Genomic DNA, 21,814 nt, shown 5'->3' with positions numbered 1-21,814 from the left:
CACCCTAAAGATGGCACTTCTGGAAAGATCATCCTCCCTAAGGCATCTTGATTTTCATGTTCATGTCCTGGAAATCCACAATTCTGATTCTTTCTTTTCCCCAAAATACTAAAGCCAAAGTTACAGTATTTTGATTTTTTTTCTTTCTGACCAAACCTCCCATCTTCCACATGCCTTAAAATCAAGCTCGACTGAACATTTCTGAATTCACATCAAGTCCCAGTCGCCTGTCAACCTGTTGCTTATTAATTTTTGAAAATTCCTGGCTAATCATACTTTGGTGAAACTCCTTGGGATGTTTAACTCTGTTAAAGACACTTTATTTAGATGTTTCCTGTAAAAGTCATGGTTGCTTCCTGTAACAGCTGTTGTAAATCATCATTGCATTCTCAGGTTTTATTTTAACTGATCTTTTATTCCATATTGCTTGGTGTGGTCTGAGACTCTCCAGCACAAAACCCTGGAGATGACCCAAAGGGAGAACCCTCTCAAACCCAAGGGCATTAGGATTCATTGTTGTAAGATGGGGCAACACATCAGTTGTATTTATTCATTCCCAGGGTGCAGGCATTGCTGGCTATGCCAGCATTTATTGCCCATCCCTAATTACCCAGAGGCCGGGTTAAGTGTCAACCACATTGCTGTGGGTCTGGAGTTACATGTAGGTCCAGACCAAATAAGGATTGCAGTTTCCTTCCCAAAAGAGCAGTAAGTGAACAACATGGGGGTTTTTTTGACAATTGACAATGGATTCATGGTCCATTAACTCCAGATTTTTATTAATTCAAATTCCACTATCTGCCATGGAGGGATTTGAACCCAGGTTCCCAGAGCCACTATTACCACTATTATCATTGTACTATTAATCTGTTTCTGGATTAGTGGTGCTGGAAGAGCACAGCAGTCAGGCAGCACCCAAGGAGCTTTGAAATCGACGTTTCGGGCAAAAGCCCTTCATCAGGAATCATTCATCTGTGCTTACCCAAGCAAGCCCTAGAGATGATTCCAGTCCCATAGAGACAAGGTCTGTTCTTAACGGTCATCTGAAATGTCCTAACATGTCACAATTTGATGCATCTGATGGACTAGGAATCTACAGCCCCCTTCGCAGTGGATGGGAAATAAATGCCAGCTTTGACAGTGAGACCTGAGATCCAATCTGAAGAGCTGTGCTGGTTTGGACAGTCTACAGCACAATTTGATACAGTCAATGGATTTTTACAAATATGTATCTTTATTGCTTATGGAAGAGGATTTCCTTGAGGCTATTATTCACCCTAGTTTCTTCCACTTCAGCTGAGCACACTATTGTTTCAAGATTTTTGCCTCTAGTTCAATCCGAAATCTATTCCATAAAACAAGTTATGCTGAACATCGTGCACAGAAGGAGGCCATTTGGCCCAACCTTGTGATAGTATTTATGAGCTGCCTACCATTCCTCTATCTAATCCAATCAGTTTATCTTTCTATCCCTTTCTTCTTCATCCTATACTAGCTACCTTTTAAATGCATCAACATTACTCATCTCAACCACTCCTGTACCACAAAGCTTCACACTCCAAATTCTGCATATAGACATTACTCAAATATTTGCATTTGGATTATGTGATCACCTTTTTAATTAAGGCTCCTGGTTACAGATTCTTCCGCCTCCCCTCCCCTCTTTCCTCCTCTCCCCCCCCCGCAACAACCTATACCATAAAGGAGCGATAGAGCAAGCTCATGGGACAGGGGTGTCGCTGACCAGGCCCAGTATTTATTACCCATCCCTAGTTGCCCCTTGAGAAGGTGGGGGTGAGCTGCCTTCTTGAACTGCTGCAGTCCATGTGCTGTAGGTAGACCCACAATGCCCCTTAGGGAGGGAATTCCAGGATTTTGACCCATTGACAGTGAAGGATTAGCGATATATTTCCAAGTCAGGATGGTGAATGGCTTGGAGGAGAACTTGCAGGGAGTGGTGTTCCCATGGATCTGCTGCCCTTGTCCTTCAAGATGGAAGTGGTCATGGGTTTGGAAGGTGCTGTCTGAGTATCTTTGGTGAATTTCTGCAGTTCATCTTGTAGACAGAACAGACTGCAGTAACTTAGCTGGATTAGTGGTGCTGGAAGAGCACAGCAGTTCAGGCAGCATCCAACGAGCAGCGAAATCGACGTTTCGGGCAAAAGCCCTTCATTAGGAATAAAGGCAGTGAGCCTGAAGCGTGGAGAGATAAGCTAGAGGAGGGTGGGGGTGGGGAGAAAGTAGCATAGAGTACAATGGGTGAGTGGGTGAGGAGATGAAGGTGATAGGTCAAGGAGGAGAGGGTGGAGTGGATAGGTGGAAAACAAGATAGGCAGGTCGGACAAGTCAAGGAGACAGTTACTGAGCTGGAAGTTTGAAACTAGGATGAGGTGGGGGGAAGGGGAAATGAGGAAGCTGTTGAAGTCCACATTGATGCCCTGGGGTTGAAGTGTTCCGAGGCGGAAGATGAGGCGTTCTTCCTCCAGGCGTCTGGTGGTGAGGGAGCGGCACTGAAGGAGGCCCAGGACCTCCATGTCCACGGCAGAGTGGGAGGGGGAGTTGAAATGTTGGGCCACGGGGCGGTTTGGTTGATTGGTGCGGGTGTCTCGGAGATGTTCCCGAAAGCGCTCTGCTAGGAGGCGCCCAGTCTCCCCAATGTAGAGGAGACCACATCGGGAGCAACAGATACAATAAATGATATTAGTGGATGTGCAGGCGAAACTTTGATGGATGTGGAAGGCTCCTTTAGGGCCTTGGATAGAGGTGAGGGAGGAGGTGTGGGCACAGGTTTTACAGTTCCTGCGGTGGCAGGGGAAAGTGCCAGAATGGGAGGGTGGGTCGTGGGGCGGTGTGGACCTGACCAGGTAGTCACGGAGGGAACGGTCTTTGCGGAAGGCGGAAAGGGGTGGGGAGGGAAATATATCCCTGGTAGTGGGGTCTTTTTGGAGGTGGCGGAAATGTCGGCAGATGATTTGGTTGATGCGAAGGTTGGTAGGGTGGAAGGTGAGCACCAGGGGTGTTCTGTCCTTGTTACGGTTGGAGGGGTGGGGTCTGAGGGCGGAGGTGCGGGATGTGGACGAGATGCGTTGGAGGGCATATTTAACCACGTGGGAAGGGAAATTGCGGTCTCTAAAGAAGGAGGCCATCTGGTGTGTTCTATGGTGGAACAGGTCCTCCTGGGAGCAGATACGGCGGAGGCGGAGAAATTGGGAATACGGGATGGCATTTTTGCAAGACATAGGGTGGGAAGAAGTGTAATCCAGGTAGCTATGGGAGTCGGTGGGTTTGTAAAAAATGTCAGTGTCAAGTCGGTCGTCACTAATGGAGATGGAGAGGTCCAGGAAGGGGAGCGAGGTGTCAGAGATAGTCCAGGTAAATTTAAGGTCAGGGTGGAATGTGTTGGTGAAGTTGATGAATTGCTCAACCTCCTCGCGGGAGCATGAGGTGGCGCCAATGCAGTCATCTATGTAGCAGAGGAAGAGGTGGGGAGTAGTGCCGGTGTAATTACGGAAGATCAACTGCTCTACGTAGCCAACAAAGAGACAGGCATAGCTGGGGCCCATACGTGTGCCCATGGCTACGCCTTTGGTCTGGAGGAAGTGGGAGGATTCAAAGGAGAAATTGTTAAGGGTGAGGACCAGTTCGGCCAAACGAATGAGAGTGTCAGTGGAAGGGTACTGTTGGGGAAGTCTGGAGAGGAAAAAACGGAGGGCTTGGAGGCCCTGCTCATGGCGAATGGAAGTGTAGAGGGATTGGATATCCATGGTGAAGATAAGGCGTTGGGGGCCAGGGAAACGGAAGTCTTGGAGGAGGTGGAGGGCGTGGGTGGTGTCTCGAACGTATGTGGGGAGTTCCTGGACTAGGGGGGATAGGACAGTGTTGAGGTAGGTAGAAAGGAGTTCAGTGGGGCAGGAGCATGCTGAGACAATGGGTCGGCCAGGGTGGTCAGGCTTGTGGATCTTGGGAAGGAGGTAGAACCGGGCAGTGCGGGGTTCCCGGACTATGAGGTTGGAAGCTGTGGGTGGGAGATCTTAGCATCAGTAGTGCAGGGAGTAGATGCTGGTGGATATGGTACCAATCAAGTGGGCTGCTTTGTCCTGGATAGTATCAAGGTTAATGGGTTTGGAGAAGATTTGTAGCTCAGGTTGAAGTTCTGGATGAAGGTTTGCTCACTGAGCTGGAAGGTTTGTTTTCATACATTTCATTACCACACTAGGTAATATCACCAGTGAGCCTCCAGCTGAAGCACTGGTGGCATGGCCCACGTTTTGTTTAGGTTTCCTTGGAGTGGTGATATCATTATGTCATATTTTGTGGTGATGTCATTTCCTGATCTTTTTCTCAAGGTGTGGTAAATGGGATCCAAGTCAATGTGTTTAAAGTGTGTTCCAGTTGGAATGCTATGCTTCTAGGAATTCATGCATGTCTCAGTTTGGCTTGTTCTAGGATAGTGTTGAAAAGGGTGGCGCTGGAAAAGCGCAGCAGGCCAGGCAGCATCCGAGGAGCAGGAGAATCGAAGTTCCAGGCATAAGCCCTTCTTCAGGCTTCAGGGCTTATGCCTGAAACGTCAATTCTCCAGCTCCGCGGATGCTGCCTGGCCAGATGCACTTTTCCAGCACACTTTTCAACTCTGGTCTCCAACATCTGCAGTCCTCACTTTCTCCTATTTGTCCTAGGATAGATGTGTTGTCGCAGTCAAAGTGGTGTCCTCCTCACATACAGATGAGGATAACCCATGAGAAACACTATTATCCAATCTAAAAGCAACCATCTACCAGGACTTGCTACTCTCCATCCCAGAGTCAATATTTTAATCCAGTTGGGCACTGACCTTCCTATGACATAAGCTTCAATTTTGTGAACCAACCTTTAAGTGGAACCTCATCCAATTTTCTTAATTGATATGGATAACCACCACCACGTTCCCTTCATTCACGTTGGGTTACTTTAAATAGAGCACAATCTGCAATTTACAAATCTCTGCAGAATCTCCTGAATTGACACAAACATCACAAAAAGTTGGTTGATTTTTGTCCTTGATCAGTGACGAGTAAAATTTGCAAATATGGAATACTAAACCAACCACCCTGTAACTGCCAAGACCTGCTACTTTTCAATCCTCTGGCCCCTTCACCATATTTGGTGAAGTTTGGACGATCAAAGCCACTTACCAAAGTAAGCCAAGTCAACCTTTCCAGTACCTCCTCCCTATCAATACTCTCATAACACTACCTCCACTTCTGTTAATGGTGTCCATTTTCCCCTTCTGCAGTGAACACCAATATAAGTATATTCTAGTTTTACCCTGGATTTCTAACCATATATCAACCCCTTTCTCTCGATTACAATCCAGCCCACCACCTACTCACTGACCACTTGATTTGGAGATGCCGGTGTTGGACTGGGATGTACAAAGTTAAAAATCACACAACACCAGGTTATAGTCAAACAGGTTTAATTGGAAGCTTCAATTCAACTTGCTGGACTATAACCTGGTGTTGTGATTTTTAACCACTTATATGCTAATAGATGATTTCTGAGTACCCTTTAGGATTGACCATCATTCTACTTTTTGCCAGTCTTATTTTCTTCATAGCCTTCCATCTCAACCTATTGACATGCACCTTATTTGAAGAATTGACTTGACATGTCATACACTAAACTTTTCTGTTTCTATCAGAATCTCTCCCCTTCACCATCCCAGGAGCCTTGGTACCCTTCTCGCTTGACATTTGAGCTGGTTTCTGAACGATCATGTCAGAATGCTGAGGATACTAAATGTGCTTTATATAAATTGCAAATCACTGTGCTCCCAATGCATACACTTGCTGAGTCACTGGGGTACTGGTGTTTGGAGCAATGGCTATACAGTATCAGGAGAAGCAGTATCATAAACCAGTGAATAGTGAAGGACAGGGGTATACCAGACAAAGAAGCTTAACCTGCTCCTGGCACTAATTGGCTCCCAATGATACCATCAGCAATTATTAATCTCTGAAATAGAAACACCAACATCAAATCCAAATTCCTGTTCATCCTGCATGGACCAGAACAGTGAGCACGAGCTTGTCTGATCTACAACAGCAAGTTAAAGTCAGTACTCATGCAACAAATGACGAAGTGCCAGATCAAGGCCCACGAACATCCAATCCAGCAGAGTTCAGGCTCTGGACACCATATCCTGGCACTCCGTGTAGGCAGGGAAAAAAAAAGTGCCTTCAAAGTATTTTCAAGAAATCTACAGATCAATAAGCAAGAACAGACGGCAAGTCTGGATTCACATTTATTGAAGCCGGTACGTGAAGACACACATTTTTGTCTTTATCAGCACTAGAGAGAAAGCAAGATTCCACATGACGGTATCAGGTTAAAGCCATACAATGAACTAAATGAGAACGCTCCTCTCAAATGTTACAATTTCAGTCCAACACAGTACAAAAAATGTTTAACCTAATAGGGTTAACAGAGAACTTTATACATATATATATATCTCCCCAATCTCTCTCCCTCCATTAAATATCCACTTTCATCAAAAGGTGAAAATTAGCACTCATTTTGTTAAATAATTTTTCATTTAAAACTTGATTCTAAAATGCCAATTTGTTTCCTTCCTGCAAAATATTTCAAGTGCAAACTTTAAGTTAAGCAGCATAAATATTTCAGTTTACTGAAAATAAACATGATCAAACCAGATCTTTAGATTACAACATCTTTTAATGGTATTGTAACTCTGATAAACAGAGAGGGAGAGAGAGAAATGAAAAGGAGAGAGGCACAGATTGAAAGAGGGAGGTGGGAATGAAATACAAAGAAAACAAACTAAAAAAAAGGGATAAGATGGAGAAATGCAAAAAGTAATGAAACAGGAAAGGATGAATATGGAGGAGAGAAATCAAAGTGGAAGACTGGAAAGAGATGTCCAGACTGAAAAAGCTAGAGTTGAAAGAGACAAAAATGCAAGTGGTAGAAATAAAGAAGGGAACATGGGTGTTCAGGAAGGCAGAAAACACGCAGAATGGAAGAGGTACAAACAGATAAGGATGTGAGGAGGGGAATGGATCAGAAAGAGACAAACAGAAAAAAAATCCACTCAGCATTAAATTGGTTTCTTAAGGTTAGTGTAACAATCAATCATTCAGCATCCTCTATACAACAGTTATATGGATTAACAATTTTGTTCTGTTTTCTTCAAAGCCATTTAAAGTTTGCTTGTTTGGTTCCAGCAGTTAAATCATAAAAATATTGAAAATAAAAGTGGACCAATTGTGCAGTTCCTCCAAAGTTACATCAACTTTGAATGTCAGGTAAATTGTCCAGCCAAACCTGGAAACATCCCCCTTGCTCTCCTCGGTGAAAGGAAGCCAGGAACAATAGTGTTGTCCCTGGTCACCCTCCATAAGTACATGATACAGATAAGAGCCTCAAAAAAACAAAAGAAACAAATAAAAAAATTATACAAACAGTTTTGCTATTGGAAAATACTCAAGCTAATGATGCCCAGCTTTCAATGGTAAATATATTACTGCTTTAATAATATATATGCAATGTTATAGGGAAAATGCTGACTAGCCAAACCTCCCATTTCAGCACAAGTTAGGACAGTTTGTACAACAGGAAGTAGAGGTCTGCACAATTCCATTTTGTGGTTATCCCCTGGAGAATGCAATAAGGTACTTTACATTGAGTAGTGTTTACACTCAGAAATAATGTGCCATTTCATTAACTGCAGCTAAACAACGGAATGATGTTTTTCTCATTCATCTTATGGTGGGAGGGATGTGATGGGGATGAGGGGGGGGAAAATGTTCCTTTTCATTTAACATGGCCTAACTCACCACAAGTCAAGGAAGGCAGGAGCTATCAGAAAAAAAATAACTAAACAAAACCTTTCCATTACTGGATAAAACAACTTTTAAATTAAGTTTTAATAAAAATAAAACACCATGAAGCGACTGACCGCTTATGCTATAGTGCATGTTTGAGCTGGGCGCTTACTATGACACCTGCATGGTGATGTGTCAGGCACTTGTTTCCAGCAGGTTTCTCTCTCCACCCTATGTCCTCAATAACTAATGATTCAAAATGCCCTCTAAACATCCTAAAAGCCTTTTAAATTCAAAGATACAATCTCTATCATCTTCGATAATTTCATTATTTTAAGAGTCATTTCCCTGCTCACCCTCAAATCCTGATTAATTTGGATAGTTCCTTAATAAAAACAGTTTCACACTTCTAACTTCCAATTATTAACAGTACATCCAATGAGTCTAAATATTCCATCTCCTTCATGCTAACTCCTCTTGCATGAAACTACCTCTCCTCCTGCGACCGGCCACTGTTAGTAGTCTCACCAAGCACCAGCTTGCTCCTTCAATCCAATACCTGCCAGTCACAAACTGACTGGCACTGCTTGGTGTGCCTCACTGACCCTGCTCCCCATCTCACTTACAAGCAGTCAAGAGCAAAAGGGAAATAAGAGTACAGAATTTACTACCAATCTCAGTCGCTGATTCCAAAATCTTGTCACATCCCACTGCCCAAGAATTGTAAGCTAAGCAAGCCAGTCTAATGACTGATCACCACCTGCCTCCTCCCCTCACCTCCTTCCAGCCACTCTTAAAACCCAGTAACAAACACTGCCTTGCCAGTCTACTCAAGATTTTAGTCACTCTTAACCTTTCTGATAAAACGATTATTTTTCGATTTAAGGAGTTGTCAGACAGAGGCTATTTACATTTCTGGAATGCACACACCTATCCTGCCACAAGTCATTTTAAAAGTTTAGTTAATGCCTCATGTTCCCCCCCCACCCCCAAACTAAAACTGATAGCGGCTGCCACATTAGACATCTGCTGGCCCTCTCTTGAATGATACAATTGCCTAATTTGGTCTTTTATTTTTAAATATTATATTATACAGTGTCTCTTGCAGCTTTTAGGCTTCATTCTCTGTTGCAGAAGAGTTGTTTGTTGCGACCACAGAATCTGGTTTTCGAGACATCCTGTCCAGCTCTGCTTGAACATCTGTTAAAACCGGCTTTTGTCCTGGAAATTAAAAATGAGAAAAAGACCATTTAAAAATCACAAAATATTGTGTTAAAACAGGCTAACTCTGCAAGCTTGTAAACTCTGCCACCAAGCTCTTTTTCCAGTTCTTTCTCCTAGTCTACAGTATAGAATAAGGCAGCCTATTATACTGGCGCTATTCAATTAATTCCATTCCCCTGCTCTTTCTCCTGTAATTTTTTCTTAGTCCTTTACAATTTCCTTTTGGAAGTCACTGTGGATTCTCGATTCACCACCTTTTCCTACATTATATTCCAGATATTACCAGGAAATTGAGAGAACCACAGAGGACGTGGTGAATAGGGAAGAGAATGTGCACTAGGAAGAAAATGAAGAGACAGGGCAAGAATGGAGCTTATCTTATATTTTGATTTTGTTAGTAGCACCCAATCAGCATCAACACCTTGTGCAATTATGATCCACTGAATGACACATATACAGAGACTCAACTGCAGAAATATGGAGATGGACTCAAACTGGCTTGAAGTTCATGCAAAGATCAAAAAGAACTGCATTGAAATTGTAAAAGGTGCTGTATCAATGTTCCAGAAGTGTTTTATAGGCAACAAGGTACTGTTGAAATGTCAAAAAATGCAAAAGCCAATTTACACATCGCAAGCTATCACAGATTTTTAAATTCCTCCAAATGAAGCTAGTTGAAGGATTGATATTTAACCAAGATTCCAGGGAAATCTTTCAGGACTGCAAAACAGTACAACGAGAGAGGCAAATACAAGACCCAGGTTTCAATCTCTCATCCAAAAGGTGACACCATTTACAGTGTGGAAATCACTCTAATATACTTGAGTGCTAGCCTTGATTTTTTTTTGCATAATCTCTGGATTGCACAGTTGAACTCATGACCCTCACTTGAAAGAGACCATGTGCTGCAACAGCACACCAGCCAGACCTGCAGAATACAGGTCTGCTTGCTGGGTTCTGCTAAGAGTCTAATCTATAACAGAGGCTGTGAAAGGTTAACAAATAAAAGCATGACTTATTTTCTTTGCTTATCTAGCCCCAGGATGGGGCAGAGGTTTCAAAAATCTGTGAAATTATTTGGAAGGTACAAGTATAAAGTGTCAGGACAACGCCTCTTGGCCAGCTTGTAGTGAATTCTTTTAGTAAGTGCATCTGGTTACTTTTCAAACAGCCCGAAGCTCCAGTTTCTCTGCTCCAAAGAATTTCAGGAAATTCCAACCAACTCCAAAGGGAACTGACTGGCTGGTCATGGCCTGACTGACACAAAGATTTTGGGAATTCCTGAGCACACAGTCCTTGACAACGGAATTAATCTGACTTTCCCCATCAACAACAAAAAACAATTTTGGAAACAACACATCCCCTAAACCATGTGATATCCCAGCAGCTGGACTCCATCCCAATAATCCAAAATTGCTCCCATTCAACATTTAATTGGCAACTAATCGGAAAGACTCCAATGACTATTTATTTTTAGAGAGACAATAAATATAATTGTTGGAGTCTATCTGCATCATTCTGCCTGCAGACAGGAATTACCTTACTCCTGCCCAAAACTACTGAAGGCCTCATCTTTCCCATTCGTTACCAATTAAATTTGTTGAGCTTGGGTATGCTGCAGCTAGGGCCTGATGGTTGAATAGCAGTAGTTTTGGATTGTTGGGATAGAGTTTGGTTGCTGAGGTGCTAGAGGGCTATGGGATATAATAATTGGATTGAATTGCATATGGCAGAGGGCACTAACTGGGAATGCATTAATGCCAAGACAAGGATCTAACTTTGGGCAGTGAAGTGAGGTGGTGCATATTTATAATGAATATTTCTGCAAATAAAGATTCAAAATTGTGCAAAGACTGGCTTCAGTTCCTTCCTTCTTCCATCCAGCTTTCTAGATTAAATAACTCATACTCATTCTGTGTTGACAACGTGATTCAAACTGGGATCGGTCAACCTTCAGTATCTCTTACAAGTGATCATTTCCCATGGGGGCCATTTCCCATGATTCCTCAGATACCCACCCAACAGCTGGACATGCATGCACAACAACTCCTGCTGCAAACATAGAATTAACAGCAGAAAACTCCAGTCAGGGGTAACACTAACATGAAAAAAATGCAAGAGTTCAACAGAAAGCAGTTAGGATCTGGAATGCACTGACTGAATATAAGGTTTCAATGGGATAATTGATTATTGAAAGAGAAACAATTGCAGATCAATGATGATAAAGAACAGCAGTGGAACTAAGTGAGATGCTCTTGCAGAAAGCTAGCATAAGCACAATGGACTGAATGGTCTCTTTCTACACCACACCGACTCTATGGTTCATAAATGCGTTGTTGGTCTGTTCACCGAGCCAGTAAGTTTGTTGGCAGACATTTCATCCCCTTTCTAGGTGACACCATGAGTGCTGTTTTGCCCCCTGTTCCACTTTGAATTTACTTGGTTCTGTTTGAGATGTTTCCGGTTGGAGCCAGTTCCAGTTTTCCTAATGGCATCCATACACACGGACAACAACCATGTGTTTGACTGGGACAACTTAACAATACTACCACAGGCCAAACAAAGAACAGCAAGAGAATTCTGGAAAGCACGGTGCTTGCCGTCGGACTCCATCAACAAACACCTTAACCTGGACCCAAGATACAAACTGCTGCAATGGAAAACCAGAACCAGCTCAAACAGAACCACATCAGTTCAAAGTGGAACAGTACAGCAGCACTTCACAGGAGGCAACACAGCACTCATGATGTCACCTCAAAAAGGGGACAAAATGTCTGCCAACATACCTACCAGCTCAGAGAACAGACCAACAACAAATCCAACCAACTCCCAAGATACAGATCTTCACAAAAACTTTAAATACCTATGGATATGATATATAAATCATGGAAGATCTCAGCTAGCTATTACTACACGGATAGTGATCAATGAGCGTGGGATGAGTGAAGCATTAAATATGGAACCTTTCTGGTCTCATGGTTCAGAGGTTAGTCTGAATTCACTACTCAATCGTATGATGTTTCCAACCCTGGTGAGCGCTTTCCATGAAAACGTCCTTGCTGGTTCTAACTGGTAATAAGGGCTTACCTGACTTTTTGGCTGTATTCTGTACTCCTCCAGCTCCAGGACTCCCAGGAGAACCTGTCTTTTTACTCAATAAACTGTTAAAGAAGTTTGCCAGCACTCCTTCATTTGCAGCAGCAGGACCTGAAATCAGAAAAAGGTCAGATTTGCTCAGTCTCGATGCTTTCAAGGGAACATGGAGTTCATAGTCACTGGTGACTGAGGAACATTTTCTCTGTAAATTTCTGCAACGATCTCCCAGTTTATCAGGGTGTGGGGGGCGGGGGGAAGATGTGGGGGAAGATGTGGGGGAAGAGATGGAGAGACAAATTTTAAAATAAAGACATCTGGAACTGAAAACAGAAGAACCATAAGAAATATCACAAATGAACTGAAACTAACAGTGTGCAGTGTGCAACACGAGATCGTGACTGAACCAAAATCCTGGAACTCTATATCTAGTGCTGGAAGAAGCAGCTGTTTTACTCAGCTCACCACCACCACCAACTTCCCAGAAGCAATTAATGATGAGCAATAAATGCCAGCCTACAGTGACACCCACATCCCATGGGAGAATAAACAATTAGGATGGCCATTTGTACACAGTAGCACATCCACACATGCAATGGAGTGACTTTAAAACAAAAATCCTTCATAGTATGTGGTCAACATTTATTGCCCATCTGGAGTTGCCTTTGAGAAGGGGGGCGCTAAACTGCTTTCTGAACTGAAGTCTACTTGAAGGAGGTAAACTCCATGTCATTACAGAGGGTGTTCCAGGATTTGAAGAGGCATGGATGGGAAAGATAGACGAGATCTTTTCCCTGGGGTGGGGGAGTCCAAAACCAGAGGGCATAGGTTTAGGGTGAGAGGCGAAAGATTTTAAAAGGGTCCTAAGGGGCAAGTTTTTAATGCAGAGGGTGGTGCGTGTATACAATGAGCTGCCAGAGGAAGTGGTGGACGCTGGTAAAATTACAACATTTAAAGGCATCTGGAAAGGTACATGAACTGGAAGGGTTGAGGGGGATATGGGCCAGATGCTGGCAAAGGGAATTAGGTTTACTTAGGATATCTGGTCAGCATTGACAAATTGGACCAAAGGGTCTATTTCTATGCTGTACATCACTATGGGTCTGTGACACTGAAGGGATGGTGAGTATTTTGGGGATGGGGTACAAACTTGGAAAGGGTAGTGTTCCCAGTATCTGTTGCCCTTGTCCTTCTCAATATTGGAAGTCATGGGTTTGGAAGGTGGTAAAGAACCTTCGCTTGCTGGGCCCACTTCAGGGATAGCAAGGTGTATTACATTACTGTGCATCTTGAAATCTAAGTTTGCCCTTTCATTAGCAAAGTTGTGTACCCCTATCCTGTTCCAAACTTAATTTTGGTTGCTTGCCCTTTGTTAGGATGACAGAAGGAGGTGGTGATCAATATTTGGAGATCTTCTGATGCTGACTGAAGTTAAGGAAAGAAGGGAGATCTTTCAAACTGAGAAGTGGCAGATGGAGTTTAATTTAAATAAATGCGAGGTGCTGCATTTTGGGAAAACAAATCTTAGCAGGACTTATACACTTAATGGTAAGGTCCTAGGGAGTGTTGCTGAACAAAGAGACCTTGGAGTGCAGGTTCATAGCTCCTTGAAAATAGAGTGGCAGGTAAATAGGATAGTGGCATTTGGTATGCTTTCCTTTATTGGTCAGAGTATTGAGTACAAGAGTTGGGAGATCCTGTGCGGCTGTACAGGACATCGGTTAGGGCACTGTTGGAATATTGCGTGCAATTCTGGTCTCCTTCCTATCGGAAAGATGTTGTGAAACTTGAAAGGATTTAGAAAAGATTTACAAAAATGTTGCCACGGTTGGAGGAATTGAGCTATAGGGAGAGGCTGAACAGGCTGGGGCTGTTTTCCCTGGAGCGTCGGAGGCTGAGGGGTGACCTTAGAGAGGTTTATAAAATCATGAGGGGCATGGATAGGATAAATAGACAAAGTCTTTTCCCTGGGGTTGGGGAGTCCAGAACTAGAGGGCATAGGTTTAGGGTGAGAGGGTAAAGATTTAAAAGGGACCCAAGAAGCAACTTCTTCACGTAGAGGGTGGTACGTGAATGGAATGAGCTGCCAGAGGAAGTGGTGGAGGTTGATACAATTACAGCATTCAAAAGGCATCTGGATGGGTATGTGAATAGGAAGGGTTTGGAGGGATATAGGCCAGGTGCTGGCAAATGGGATGAGATTAGGTTAGGATTTCCGGTCAGCATGGACGGTCTGTTTCCGTGCTGTACATCTCTATGACTCCTAACTATATCTACCTCCTTCTTGAAAATATTCAATGTTTTGCCCCCAACTGCTTTCCATGACAAGTGGTTCTGTAAGATGTTGCTCGATAGCGGTGAGGGCATAGGTTTAGGGTAGAGGGGAAAGATATAGAAGAGATCTAAGGGGTAACTTTTCCTTGCAAAGGGTGGTACGGGAATGGAAGAGCTGCCAGAGGAAGTGGTGGAGGCTGGTATGATTGCAACATTTAAAAAGGCATCTGGATGGGTAAATGTATAGGAAGGGTTTAGAGAGCCATGGGCCGGGTGCTGGCAGGTGGGACTAGTTTGGGTTGGGATATCTGATCGGCATCGACGGGTTGGACCGAAGGGTCCGTTTCCCTGCTGTACATCTCTATGACCCTAAATGCTGATGAGGGCTGCTGACCAGTTCCAGCATTTTACAGAATATAAAGAAAACATTATTTGTGGGGTATTTTTTGCAGAATAGTTGTGTAGGTAAGGAGAACAAAAATTGCTTCACAAAGCATGAATTTGATTTCACTGGCTAGTCTACAGCAAATAATTTCTGTTCAAAGGGATTTTTTTTGACAAAAAAACTTTGCAAAAGTAATACAGATTTTCCAATGGCGTCTTAAGTTAGCAAAGATGTTTTTATTTTTAAAAAGTCACCATTAAACAAAACAAGCGAGCAGAGACAGCTGGATCTCCAGGTCTCAGTCACAGACAATAAAAAAACTGGAATGCTCACAACAGCTGTCGTGTACATAGTTCAGTTTCACTTTTCAGCTCCTGCCAACTCAATTTGGAACACAATCAAATTGACCAAAGAATGTCTGTGACTAGTCACTTACAAAATGCCAGGAAAATGTAACATAGCATTTGCAGCACAGAAACAGACTGTTTAGGCTAAATGGTTTGTACAAACATTTATGTTCACATGGATCTTACTTTGACCCATGTTATAAGCACCAGCCTTCTAATCCTTGTACCCTCAAATGCTTACCGAACTTCCTTTTAAATCCATTTCCACACTATGGCAAGCTCACAGTCTGTGTAAAGTAGTTTCTCTAACGTTCTCTGATTCATTAGTGACCATCTTTGATTTTTGACCCCCTCCTAACTGAAAGGCATCTCTACAGAAATACCACCACCAACACATCTCTCACCACTCTTAACCCCTGTCAAAGCTTTTGGAAAGAATACAAACACTAATATTCAAAAGAGGGTTGATAGGATGAGGAACTTCAGTAATGAAGACAGGTTGAAGAATTTTGGAAAGCTTTCCTTGGAGAAGGGAAGGCTCACAAGCAAGTTTATAGAGGTTCAAAATCACATGGGATCCAGATAGCACAAATGGGGAGACTGCTTCCACTTGTAAAAGGATCATAAACAAGAAGGCAGAGATGGAAAGGAAGTAATAAAAGCAGAAGTGACAAAGAAAACCCTTTCCACACAGCAAGTTGTTAAGGGGTGGAATGCATTTGACTGTTACCTGAAAAGGAACACTGGAGGTTATGGGGGCAAAGCAGGAGAACAGCATTCAGAATTGCTGATTTGGAGAGGTGATGCAGACAATGGGCTGAATGGTCTCCTTCAGTGTTTCAACAATTCTGTGATTCAGTCAAGTTTTCCCTCAACTTTCTCCTTTCTCGAGAAAAGGAGTATCAAACTTTTTGAGGTAGTTACATCTCAATTCCAGTACCACCCTTGTTAAGTTTTTTTCCAGCTTCTTCCATCTCTATTTTTTCTCTGACATGGACAATGGTATTCATAAAGTGTGTTTGCTCAACAGGTTGTCGAACAGAATGTCCCAACATTGTTAATGGTTAAATACACCTGCAGACCGCATACCAGGACAATTAACTGTGCGATACAAGTAGTAAACACTAAGCTCATTATCCCTTGAAGGAATGGAAAAAAGGTACAATGTGCAAGAGCAGTGGGCGAACCAGTTCTCACCAAACTAACTCACTGCTCACCATCCCTCACTTGTTCAAGTTGCAAGGATACAATCTCACAAGGTCAAGACTTGCATAATGTAACACTTGAACTTCCACATTTTTAAATTTGTTCATGGGATGTAGGTGCTGTTGACAAAGTCAGCATTAATTGCCCTTGACAAGGTGGTGGCTACATTCACAGTGCTGTTAAGATATAAATCGATTACATTTCCTACGAAATACAGCAGTCAATTTGTGAACAGCAAGACCCCACTCAGTGTGGGTTCTTAACCTGTGTTCTTTGATAAAGGGAAAAAATAATAACGAAGAAGGAAAGAGTAATCATGACTAATGAAGGAGGGGAGGTGGGGCATATGTGGTGAAACATTGTTTGGTCTTCATTCTTGCATCATTGTTTAATTACACATCCTACAGTAAGATATCAAATACACAGTCAGATCTGCTATATTGAGTTTTTTGTTAACAAAAGACCAACTCGACTGGTGAATTGAGAACGCTGTTTGTAAAACGCAAATTTGTAAAACGTGTTTTGGTTATAATGTGTTATAGATTGCCAACACTTATTTATATTATGCGACTTTTTTGTGTAGCACAGGGTCACACAGGAACACTACTATCGTGTTACAGAAGAACGGACTGCAGTGGGTTTCATACACAAATCTGTGTGGACAAGCTCAACTAATAAGGCCAGTAAAGGTGACTGTCTGCCTGCTCCTTAAAGAATTGACTAAGGAGTGAGAGCTATTTAATATTCTGCTTCAGTTCCACCTGGACTGCTGGGCCCAGTCTGTATACCATATCTCAAAAGCTAAATCAAGTCTCACCCAAGTGGTAATAGACTAACATGGTTGAATTAGAAAAGGTTGCATAGACTAGGCTGGTGCTTTCTGGAGTATTAAAGATTAAGGGGCTAATTGAGGTGTTTTAAGATGATTAAGGGATTTGATAGAGTGGATCAGGAGAAATTATTTCTATGGGGCAGGGTCCAGGACAAAGACAGATAATTATAATGTTAGTGCCTCTTTCCCCCTCCCTCACCACCAGAAAAAAAATGACGGAGCAGCAGGGTTGGGAAGATCAATGTTTTTTAATTAGACAAGGGTTGGCTATTAAGATACAGATAAATTGAATGGCTTGAGGGACTGATCGGCCTTCTGTCTCTTAGTCGGTGGGAAAAACAGAGGATACGAACATGACAATCATTTGACAATTTGATAATGAGAGAAAATCTAGCCATAACTGTCTCAATCCAAGTCCAATGTCAGTGCAAAGAAGTCCACAAATTATAGAAGGGTAGAGCCTCTATACCAGCAGATAGTTGTAACAAACATCATCATCCTCACTCTCATGCCCATGAGCCTGCACTTTCAGTATGCTTTCTCAACAAACTTTAAAAACTCTGCTATTTACATTTTGTTGGGTGTAGTGTTTCACTCAAGCACCTCAACGTCAGCACGCTTAGGAGAGATTGTACCACTTCATGAATGGATCAAGGAGTTTGTCAATGGAGTAGCTGCAGTAGACAAAAGATCAGCCAGCCCTCATGTCTTGACTGTGCTGTGTTACCTCAGCTCTAAGAGGGTATCAGCAGATGCTGCTCCAATCTGCCACAGTGCATTGAATTGGGTAGTAAAGCTGAAGTAAATTTCCAGCTTTCCCAATAACAAACCAGTGACTCCTGCCAAAAATGCAGAGGTATACATTCAGACATTAGCTTTTGGTCATTCATAGGAGTGACCAATCCAGCATCATCAATTTGGCCCACAAGGACAACAAAACTCACTGCCTTGGATCAAAGCTGAGGTGTGGTCTTTTGGATGAGGTATCAGCACCAATGGAGCTGAAACCCAGCACATTGAGGAGTATTCAATAGTCTGCATTTTTCATTTGACCACGAGCAGAGCAAAACATCCTAAAATTTTTCCCAGGTGTAGTGCAAAATGAAAATAATTACATTCTGAGCCACGTGAGGAGACAGCGCACAAAGTGGCAGCATCTGAAAAGGAGGTTCTGAATATCTTTAAAGCAGAAAACAGGAAGCGAAGTGAACAGGGTGAGGGAATTCTAGCACTAGGAGCCCTAAGCAGCTAACATCCCAGTTACTAACAATGGAAGTAAGTAGGCTGGGAAATGCAAAGGGCCAGAATTGCAGGTGTAGCAGAGACTTCAGAGATGCAGTGTTTGAGGGAGAGGGAGTGGGAGCATTGAAGAGGTTACACATTCCATTAAGAGGGCATAATCATGGAGGGATCTAAACAAGCATATGCACTTTAAAACCAAGCTGAAAAAGGAAGAAAAATATTCCTCATATCTGAAAAGCTCCAATCTCCACCTGGCAAAAGTGAGGACTGCAAATGCTGGCGACTGAAGTTGAGAGTGTGGTGCTGGAAAGGCACAGCACGTCAGGCAGCATCCAAGGAGCAGGAAAATCGACATTTCGGGCAAAAGCCCTTCATCATGGCTTTTGACAGAAACATCGATTTTCTTGCTCTTCAGATGCTGCCTGACCTGCTGCACTTCTCTAGCACCACACTCTCAACTTCAATCTCCACCAGCCCAGTGTTCTCAACTCCACCCACAAAAAGCACCAAATCTCATTGGAGATTATACCATGCACACCATTAGCTTGTAACATCCAAGGCAAATGGCTCTCCTCCCCTACCTGAGCTGAGAGGGAGCTGACTTTCATAACCTGATATCAGATGGGGGCAGGGATGAGTACTAGTCTGTGGGGAAGAGGATTATAGGAAGGAGGGGGGCCCTTGCCCAACCATTGTCAGGGGGCTGACTGCAGTGCCCCCACCATCACCAATAATTATCACCCACGATTAGATCAGGTAACTTAGAGAAGCCTGACCAATTGGACCTTGGTCTGAGACCACAAATGATCACTGGAATTTCTGAATGGACTTGAAAGGTATTTTTCATTGCTGCTAGGTAGAACAATAGAACAGCACAGGCCCTTCGGCGCCTGATGTTGTACCAACTTGTGGAACCAATCTGAAGCTCCTCTAACCGACACTATTCCATTCTCGTCCATATGCCTATCTAATGACCATTTAAACGCCTGTAAAGTTGGTGACTCTGCAACTGTTGCAGGCAGTGTGTTCCACACCCGAGTAAAGAAACTACCTCTGACATCTGTCCTATTTCTATCACCCCTCAATTTAAAGCTATGTCCCTCGTGCTAGCCATCAACATTCTAGGAAATAGGCTCCCACTGTCCACCCAATTGAATCCTTTGATTATCTTACATATCTCAATTAACTTATCTGTCAACCTTCTCTCTAAAAACAGTCTCAAGTCCCTCAGCTTTTCCTAGTAAGATTTTCCCTCCACACCAGGCAACATTCTAGTAAATCTCCTCTCGATCCTTTCCAAAGCTTATACTCCAAATGTGGCCACACCAGAGTTTTGTACAGCTGCAGCATGATCTCATGGTTCCAAAACTCAATCCCTCTACCAATAAAAGCTAACACATCGTATGCCTTCATAACAACCCCATCAACCTGGGTGGCAACTTTTAAAGATCTATGTACACAGACACAGATCTCTCTGCTCATCTACACTAACAAGAATCTTAGTACTCGCCCAGTACTCTGCATTCCTGTTACTCCTTCCAAAGTGAATCACCTCACACTTTTCTGCATTAAATCCATTTGCCACCTCTCAGCCCAGCTCTGCAACTTATCTACATTCTGATATAACCTGCAATATCCTTTGGCACTATCCACGACTCTACCGACCTTAGTGTCGTCTACAAATTTATTAACGCGTCCTTCTACGCCCTCATCCAGGTCGTTTATAAAAATGACCAACAGTGGACCCAAAACAGATCCTTGTGGTACCCTATAAGTAACTGAACTCCAGGATGAACATTTCCTGTGTATTTCGTGCAGTAGCTGTGTGTGTGTATATGTGTGCGCGCACACACGCGTGCGGTGGCGGGGCGGGGGGAGCAACTCTTATCAGACACCTTACTAAAAATCCATATACACTACATCAATGGCTTTACCCTCATCTACATGTTTGGTCACCTTCTCTAAGCAGTCAATAAAGATTGGTGAGGCACAACCTACCCTTCACAAAATCACGCTTATTATCTCTAACCAACTTATTCCTATCGGCATGATTATAAATCCCATCTCTTATAACCTTTTCCAACACTTTACCCACAACCAAAGTAAGGCTCACTGGCCTATAACTTCCAGGATTGTCTGTACTCCCCTTCTCGAACAAGGGGACAACATTTGCTATCCTCCAGTCTTCTGGTACTATTCCTGTCGACAATGACGACAAAGACCAAAGCCAAAGGCTCGGCAATATCCTCTCTGGCTTCCCAGAGAATCCTAGGATAAAACCCATCCAGCCCAGGGGATTTGTCTACTTTCACAGTTTCCAAACTTTCTAACACCACCTCCTTGTGAACCTCAATCCCATCTGTTCTAGTAGCCAGTTTCTCAGTATTCTCCTCAACAACTTTGTCTTTTTCCAGTGTGAATACTGACAGCTCATCCTTCTTTGCTCCAATGAGAAAAGCTCTAGCTCCCTCAACCTTTCTTAAGGCATTCCCTCAGACCAGGCAAGGGCCTGGTAAATCTCCTCTGCATCCTCTCGAAAGCTTCCTTTCTATAATGAGGCGACCACAACTGAACACAATATTCCAAGTTTTGGTCAATCCAGGGATTTACAGAGCTGCAGCATAACCTCACGTCTCAAACTCAATATCCCTGCTAATGAAAGCCAACACGCCATATGCCTTCTTGACAAACCTATCAACTTGGGTGGCAACTTTGAGGGATCTATGGGTCATGGACCCTAAAATTGCTCTGTTCCTCCACATTGTCAAGAATCCTGCCTTTAACCCTATAATCAGCATTCAAATTTGACCTTCCAGAATGAATCACTTCACACTTTTCTCAGCCCAGCTCTGCATCCTGTCAATAATAGTTGCAGGGAACTGGAAGTATACTATATTTACATTTTTTCTTAGGCTGTCAAACACCACTAGCACCTTCAAGCTACAAAAAAAAACCCTACTTGTTAACAGTAAGTTTCCATTTCACCATCCCCCATTCCAATACTGTCTGATGGCAATTACAGCATCCCTGCTTTCTATTAAAAATCCTGCACTCTTGTGGAAACCAACCACCATAACCTCCCACTTTGCAGAGAAAATCTTTCAGCCTGACTTTGAAAGAGGACCATTCCTTCAGGTCCAAGTCCTGGAGCTGTTATGCTAGTAGCACTGCCCATGGACTTCAAGGCACGACCGCTATCTCAAGATCCACCAAGGAAAGAGAATAAATGCTGTCTCAGCTAACAGCGCTCATATTCCATAGACTAACTAAAATAATCACAATGGTCCAAAGCACTTTGCAGCCATTAAGACCTTTTGAAATCCAGTTAGTCAGAACACAGGAAATGTGGGTAAAAGTGAGTAAAGAGAATGGCAAAGGCCACACTGAA

At 43.1% G+C, this 21,814-nt stretch overlaps 1 protein-coding gene across 1 annotated transcript in view; it reads right to left on the bottom strand.

The window, feature by feature from the left end:
- Positions 1 to 6,270: 6,270 nt before the first annotated feature.
- dync1li2 (dynein, cytoplasmic 1, light intermediate chain 2) overlaps positions 6,271 to 21,814 on the bottom strand; it is an 83,435-nt gene continuing 67,891 nt past the window's right edge. Inside the window, exons 12-13 of the mRNA XM_072595820.1 lie at positions 12,135 to 12,254; positions 6,271 to 9,044 (exon numbers count right to left, since the gene is read on the bottom strand). Of these exons, the coding sequence (XP_072451921.1) occupies positions 8,935 to 9,044; positions 12,135 to 12,254 (230 nt within the window). The 3' untranslated portion in view covers positions 6,271 to 8,934. The remainder of the gene's footprint in view (positions 9,045 to 12,134; positions 12,255 to 21,814) is intronic.

Source organism: Chiloscyllium punctatum, chromosome 26 (genome assembly GCF_047496795.1).
Source record: "Chiloscyllium punctatum isolate Juve2018m chromosome 26, sChiPun1.3, whole genome shotgun sequence".
In the NCBI taxonomy this organism is placed as follows: Eukaryota; Metazoa; Chordata; class Chondrichthyes; order Orectolobiformes; family Hemiscylliidae; genus Chiloscyllium; species Chiloscyllium punctatum.
Note: the sequence above shows the minus strand (reverse complement) of the source record. Positions and strands in the feature narration are given on the sequence as shown.